Source organism: Adelges cooleyi, unplaced genomic scaffold, assembly GCF_023614345.1.
Source record: "Adelges cooleyi isolate 19-005CV unplaced genomic scaffold, UGA_ACOO_1.1 ACOO_flye_CR_arks_rails_tigmint_CR_PRNA_23, whole genome shotgun sequence".
NCBI lineage: Eukaryota > Metazoa > Arthropoda > Insecta > Hemiptera > Adelgidae > Adelges > Adelges cooleyi.
In genome coordinates, this window is record NW_026095893.1 from 5,102,477 (window position 1) to 5,110,066 (window position 7,590).

The 7,590-nt window shown below is 30.4% G+C and overlaps 1 protein-coding gene across 2 annotated transcripts; it reads right to left on the bottom strand.

Moving 5' to 3' along the window:
- Positions 1 to 3,609: 3,609 nt before the first annotated feature.
- Positions 3,610 to 7,318, bottom strand: LOC126835747 (lipase member H-like). Of its 2 annotated transcripts, none has more exons than XM_050568533.1 (7): positions 7,284 to 7,318; positions 6,770 to 6,964; positions 6,139 to 6,281; positions 5,365 to 5,658; positions 4,575 to 4,754; positions 3,759 to 3,990; positions 3,610 to 3,702 (listed from the first exon to the last, which is right to left on the bottom strand). In XM_050568533.1, the coding sequence occupies exons 2-7, from the start codon at positions 6,901 to 6,903 to the stop codon at positions 3,651 to 3,653; spliced, it is 1,035 nt and encodes a 344-aa protein (XP_050424490.1). In that variant the 5' UTR covers positions 6,904 to 6,964; positions 7,284 to 7,318; the 3' UTR covers positions 3,610 to 3,650. The 2 variants fall into 2 exon arrangements, with proteins under 2 accessions (XP_050424490.1, XP_050424489.1); XM_050568532.1 differs by having other exon boundaries at positions 7,270 to 7,317.
- Between the last annotated feature and the right edge of the window lie 272 nt (positions 7,319 to 7,590).

Consider the following 7,590-nt stretch of genomic DNA (forward strand, 5'->3'; position numbering starts at 1 on the left):
TAACAGTCCTAGGTCACCCAGAAGATTTTCTGTTTAATGCATTACCAGTTGTCCCGAAGTTCGATACCCAATTTTTGATTGTTTTGGTGTCTGGAACTGGATCTCGCCGACGTAGCGCAAATCGTATGCGAAAAAACGCTGTTTTTTGATCGGTGATTCGCCATTTTTAATAAACTTATCAACGACAAAAGCACGATGTTCTCCTGACCATATCATGTTGTTTAATAAAAACGGCATGTGTCAACAAAAACAAAGCCGTGGTCCCCACTACTGTACCCCCTTCACACCTAAAGCAACACGTCACCAAAATCAGGGAGACCTTTCTGCCGGACCCTGTATTATAAAAAAATAATTTTAAATTGTAGTAACAATTAGATCACAATAACACAACGCAATATTGGGGAGATTGTTTGGATGTATTAGCATATTTATCTTTTAAGTTAATACTTAACATTATTTGTGCTACATACCATAAGTATTATAATATAAGGTATTGTGTGAAGAGGGGACTTAAAAATATGTTCAATGCTTATGCAACCTTCACTTTTTTTTAACGAAATAGCGCCTCTAATAATATTTACATCCGTATAAAAAATATTGAAATGTACCTAATATTTATAAACATTAACAAAATTAAGTATCATTCATAACAACTAACAGCTAAGTAAAGACAAATAAATGTATAGAGGCATTCCCTATACCATAGATATAAAAAAAATCATGAATAACCTACGAATAAAGGTATAATTTTTATCCATATCATAAAAATAAAATTCGATAAATGTATAGATATAATTATTGAATACATTAATGCATTGAGAGTATAAAATACTGAATACATTAATTATATTAATGGAAAAATAAATTTAAGAAAGTTATTTTTGTAGTGAAGTTGTACGTTACTCGAATAAAAAGCATTTTAATAGTAAATTTGTATTCCAATCAATTTATAAATATTAACTACGTATTATTCATGTAAATTCTTTGGTATTAACGAGTATACATGAAGATAAATCTAATTTTACACATATAAAGTATTATGTACGTATAATATATATAATATATTTTATTCGGGGATTTTTTGCCCAATACCGTGGAAATGTCTTCGAAAATACTAAATCACCACATCATGTTTTCAGTTTTAAGAAATATCGCTTTTACAATGATTGTTTACTTGTGATTTTTTACCCTTAATATTTTTCCATTCCGTTTGGTTTATAAAACCTGTAGGTAACCTTTGAGGATTATTTTTGTTATTTAAACTTGTTTTATCTTGTGTATCGGTATTAAGTATATGGTGAATACGCATTACAACTTAACAAGGGAAGACAGCAAGACTGGATTTAGGAATAATCGACACACATTAATTACTAAACGCTGTAGAAATATTATCGAAAACGTACATGCGATCTTCATGTGGCTCATCGTATAATTGTCTATAGAAGACGCTGTAATAGGTACACTGATAATCAAGAAATAATATTTTGAATCAAAATTGTTTGACACTGAAATTGAACACATTCGCCTCTTGGGCCTTGTGAGAGGGGCTCAAAGCACTCAGAATATTATATAACTTGATGCGGTTATTTTTTTTATCAATCTATGAATACGCCAGCCGCCAAATTGAAATAATTATTATACATTTTTTTTTGTATAGGAAAGTTAAAGACTTTTCAATTTTTTATCAACTGCATAATGTGAATAACCGAGAGCATTAATGATAGTAAAATGATTTATTCAGTTTAGTGGTGGTAATCCTTATCATTATATCATAATATATAAAAGAACAGAAGAATATTAGGTATATTCCAGTTTTTTGACGATGCATTTGAATGATTTCACATAGGTGTTGCAAATACCCCCCCCCCCCATGTCATTTCGTCGGCCTTTTCCCTATTTTTAGCAAGGGAAGGGCATACTTGCTAGATAGCTTAAAATAATAACAATAGTAATTTTGTACTTCTTTAATTAATAAAAAAACTTTGGTTATCGAATTTTATGCATATAATAGATGAAAATATGTATTTTTAAAACCATAAACTATAATTTACAATTGAGGGCGTTGCGTGGCAAAGTCGACAATCTCCAGCCGCAGTGATTTTTGGTAAATTTCAAAAATCTGATTTACCGTTATTTCTCGTATTTTTCCATGATATTTTTATTTTAATTGATTGATTTAAATGTTATTCTTCGTAATCATTGAATTGAAAAGTGAAAAATATAATAAGAAAATTTTCAAGGAAACTGGAGATCGCTGACTTTGCCACGCAACGCTTCAATTATTTAAAACACCCGCTACTTTTCTTCACACGAGAGAAACCGAGTTATTTATCTATTATAGTATCATATACATTGATCCTTGACAGAAAGTACTATAAACTGCGTATTTCAAAGCAAAAACTAAACATACCGCCTAATGGCATGCGCAAAATAGTCCGATCCCTAGTGGAACAGCTTATATAGGGTGTTTCATAAACAAGGAAAATTTTGAATCACGCGCCATTTTTTTTGTATTTTGTTGGCGGCATTGATGTTATCATTTTTATCATCTGCAATCATTCCCATTTGAAATATCCATACTTTGTGGCCTGAATTGAATAACATTGATATCCAAGAAATGTGGTTCCAACAGAATGTCCTGTGACACTCTGACCTTGTTGAGAGACAAATTTCAAGACCGCGAAACGATGACCAATACTAGCCTCCCAGGTCTTGTGACCTAACACCACTAGACTTCTTTGGGGTCACATCAAAGCTCGGGTGTATGAGAATAAGCCTCGAACGATTGTAGTATTGAAGAAGGAAATTCGAAACAAACTAGCAGAACTTGATGCGGCCACCTGTGGGCAAGTCATCACTAACTTCCTTGAACGTGTAAGCGCCTGTCGCCGAAATCGTGGTGTCCATATTATGCCTGATGTAGTATTTCATACGTAAATGGCAGGATATCAACTTGTACTTGATGCAAAAGTTTTGTAAAAAAAAAATGAATTGAATAAAATTTTGTAAACATCAAATTTTTCCATGTTTAAGAAACACCCTAGGTATATATTGTAACTTATAAGTTATAAGTATAATTTGTATTAATTGTAAAACTCTATACATAGGCAGTAGCATGTAAAAAGTTGTTAAATAATAGGTAACTGTCGTTTTTTCCAGTTGTGTGCTAAAGCAGACATACAAATGTCAAATGCACATTAGAGCGTCCGCTTCTATATTTACAAACAATGGCGCCAGTTCCCTTTTTGTTATAATTCTGGGCCAGTTATTAGACATTTTTTTAAAATTTCCCAAATGGGCCAGAGGTCTATCTAGTCCGTCGCGTTTTTAGATTATTTTGTTAATAAATACAAACATGGTATAAGTATTATAGAGCCTAGACATTATGTCTAAAATCACAAGGCCGTTTGCACAAACTATACTACTACAGACTACTTGACGTTTAGTAGGTATAACCTATAGATCCAATATAGTCTATAGACTACCCTATGTATTAAAATATGTTAATCGCTACAATATATTCGTGCCTCGTGATGTACCGCATAACCGTCTATAGTTGTAGATAAACTGGTAAGGATTTAAAACATTATAATTTAACAAGTAATTAAAATGCATGTTTATTTTTTAAAAAAGCAATTGCGTGATAATTTTCATTCGGTAGAAGGAACTTCCGGAATCGACACAAAGTACACTCCGGTGGTCCTGAAAAAAACTTAGTAATAATTATAAAAACTAAAAACAACTAATTTTAATCATACCCGTATGGTACATGTTCGCCAAATACAACTTCTTTTTCTCGCGAATTTCTTTCCCGGAGACAAGTGGAACTTAAATCGTTGTTGTTATTACTGTCAATATCAAATAAAGTAAATTTATATTTCACTATATTCCTAATTTCGTCACAGGGGCTTGCCATTATCTGATCGTTGTTGATAGATTCAGCAAAATACAAAAGAGCAGATCCATGGGAACACTCAAAAGCCTCTTTATCTGTTATTTATTGTATGAACAAAAAAAAATATATATAACATAAATGATTACAAAAGATATAACCAAAAAATAATTCAAGACACCTAAATATGTTTGTATTAAAATGACTAAGCAGGCATTGTATACTGTACAGGGTATTCACCTAATACCTTGACTAATTTATAGAAGAGCGATTGTCCCCTCTTTTACATATTAAGTCAAATAACTATAGCTAAAACCTTATTATGTATAATACCTTGTTAAGTAGGTCTCTAATTTTAACATTTTTGAAAAATTTCAAAAATATATAACATGGCATGTACAAAAAATAAAGGCTGAAGTATAGATGGAAATTTGATTATCCTTCAGATAACGCAACTGTCATAATTGCATTTAAGACAACTGGTATGGCTATTGACTAGTATGAGTGTTTGAGACTTGAGTACTGTAAAAATGTCAAAGGCAATGCGGAATGTCTAAAAAATCGCCATTTAAAGTTTCAACTAAAAACATTCTAACACGGCCCTGTTCTATTAAAATCTAACAATTTTAAAGATTTCCTATTACGTTTTTTTATCAAATATCATTTTATTCATTTAACTTACATGATTTATCTTTGACGCAGCCAGTTTGGAGAACACCGTTGTTCACATAAAAGTCGACACATCCCGTCGGATACGTGAAACCCTTAAGTGCGATTTGTGTGTGGTAGACATCTACAAACTCGGCACTTTCTGGTGTCAGTTTTGGTTTAAGATTGAATAACGGTTCGGCCGGATCCAAACCTAAGGGCGAAAACGATTACATATTATGTACATTTAAAATATAGTCAATGAAGTACTCAAATTTAATTCTAGATTGAAAGCTGAGTTTTATACAGGCAATAATTAAGAAAAAAAGGTGGTTTTAATAAATTTCGACCATGACAGTTTATTTTCTGGTTAATTTGTAAATGCTTTGGATATAAGATTTAACTTTTACAACATTTTCTACGAATAATGGCCATTTTATTTTTACAAGAAACCAATTTATACCTAAAAGCCTAACAAAATTACGACAACTTAAAATTATCGGATTTGAGTTCAATAAAAATACTTGAGCTCATCAGCAATTTTCCAGGTTATTATGAAAGTCGATTTATGAAAAACTTATTTATTTTGTTACTTTTAAAATTTGAGAAATTAAAATAGGATTTAAGCACTATATTTTAATTGAAATGTAAAAAATCAATTCTCACGTTAACCTAGAAAAGAGTACGATAAACCTCAAATATGTTTACATAATTGAAATTGGACCATCCTAAGTAGGCGAAATTTTGTCGGGCTTTAAGGTCTAAAACATCCAAATAACAGACCGATTTCAATCCCCTAACAGAATCAAGAATGTTTTACTAACCAGTCACTCTGTATATTGTGTTTCCCGTTTGATCCTTATACAAAGTCGATGCTTCGCCAGCTATTTGAGCTCCTAGACTGTGTCCAACTATATGTGCATTTTCGATTTCAGGACGTAAATCCAATATCATTTCGATCATCTTGGCCACTGCTTTCGCTACTATTGGTAAGTCGCATTTAGCAGCCTGGACGTAGTTGGCCCCGTATGATAGGATGTTCGTTTCAGATAGGTCACCGGTAACGTTAAAATAATCAACCATCAACACATTGCCATCTCTTGTTCCGTTTAGATATGCTACAAGATCAACGCAGGTATTTCATTATATTTTCAATGTGTTATCATTGATTAAATACAGTAAATTTTGATCTATGGTATTGACCCCTCCACACCACCGAAGTATCAGGAATTTTTTTTAAAGAAATTACCTGACTTACAAATTTTAATAATTATTATTTTTGGGAGGTTATTTGTCAATCCCCCCTTCTGAAAATATTTCCTGCGTTCGCCCCTGATAATTGGTAATTATTAATGATATGTTACTTTAAAATAATATTTAATTTTTATAGTTTATAAAAAATTATGTATTCAAGACGGGCGTTAATAATTTTCGTCTCAATGTGTAGGCAGGTACGTGAAGTTTCGTAAAGAATTAAAAAATTATGTTATGGCTAATAATAATGTAACAAATTAATTTTGTCTAAGTTTAATAAAATACTGGTATTTTTAGTAATAAATAATAAGAACTAAAACAAAAATATGCACGGGGTATTAAACCTTTTCGCAATGGAACTATGTTTTCCGCTTCAGAACTCGAGTCAAACCCATGAATAATAATTTTAAGAGTATCAAAGCCAGCAACAAATGGAGCCATTTTGATTGATTCTTTGTCTGCTGTAATAGGAGCTTTTTCGATATTTCTGAAATTAAAATTATATTTTTAATTTTTACCCCTAACTTACGCTAAAGATATAACATTAATAAACTCAAATTATGTGATTCATAAAAAATATCAAAAAGACCTATATTTCTAAGACGCTTTATTAAAAATGTATTCTGCAGTAGAGGTCAAAACAAGTTGAAAGAAATTTTAATGCAACGCCTTAAAACGCGAAAACAGGCAATACAGCACTACATTTTTACCTCTTATCGGGTAAAATTTCTTAAAGTAATAGTGCTTAACTTTAAACGATTTAGCTGCTCGACTCCATTTACATAGGATATGTAAAAAAAAGAAGAAGTTTGTTAATTTTTATTCAATCTACTTTTTTGTTTAAAGAAACATTATTATTTATGGAATTAAGATAATTTAAGTTATTTAACAGCTTGGTTGTTCGTTGGCATACAATAAAACGTTGATCATTATAATGTGATTTTAAAATGATTTAGGATTGAAAAAATGACTTACTTTGAAAACAAATAAAATAACACACGATTTGAATTTGGCGGTGCTACTGAACAGATCACGTCATCAAAGTCAATCGTCAAAACAATTTTGATTAACGTCAAAAGTGTTAACATTTTTAAAATGCTAAAATTCATTTTCGTAGATTATAGTCTTCACTTGACACCAAAAATTCGAATGAAAAGTAATGTCCAGAAGCTAATATAAAACAAGTAACTTTAATTAGCACTTTTCCGCAAAATGCAAGTTTATGTAACTAAGAAACTGTTTTAATAGATAATGTAATTTATATCTTAAGTATCCCAAATTGCTACGAATCAAAAACAAACGGTTTAAGTCTTACAGAAAAGTATTACCTATACATGTTATATAATCAATTGATTATATAACATTAATTGATTTTTAATATAATTACAAAATTTTCTATTTTCTATTTTTTAATAAAAACAAATCGTATTGGAAAAGATTAAAAAGATTTTTAATAAAATTAAAAAAGATTTTACCGTCTTAAATTTACCTGTAGTTGCAGTTAACTATTTATGAATATTAACAACACTAGGATTCGATTATTTTTCAGGCTAGCCATTCATATTTAATTTATGTTAATGATGTTTCATTAGGTATGTCAATATTCACACCATATTTTTTTAAATTACAGCAAGTTGTTTTCCATGATAAACAAAAATCAGTATACGTTGTCATAATTTCGATATATTTACAAAAAAATTGTTGCAAATCCGTCAATATTAATTTTGAAAATTGAAGTGATGTATGAAACACGAATTCGTTATAAATTTGAGGTAAATTACTAGAATTTGAACTTA

Bases quoted from the DNA above. Each gene is read 5' to 3' on its own strand.
- LOC126835747 (XM_050568533.1), bottom strand. From the start codon at position 6,903: ATGAATTTTAGCATTTTAAAAATGTTAACACTTTTGACGTTAATCAAA. The intron at 6,282-6,769 runs GTAAGTCATTTT...TTTTAATTTCAG, and splicing joins TTATTTTATTTGTTTTCAAA to AAATATCGAAAAAGCTCCTA. The intron at 3,991-4,574 runs GTAAGTTAAATG...AATAAATAACAG, and splicing joins CTGCGTCAAAGATAAATCAT to ATAAAGAGGCTTTTGAGTGT.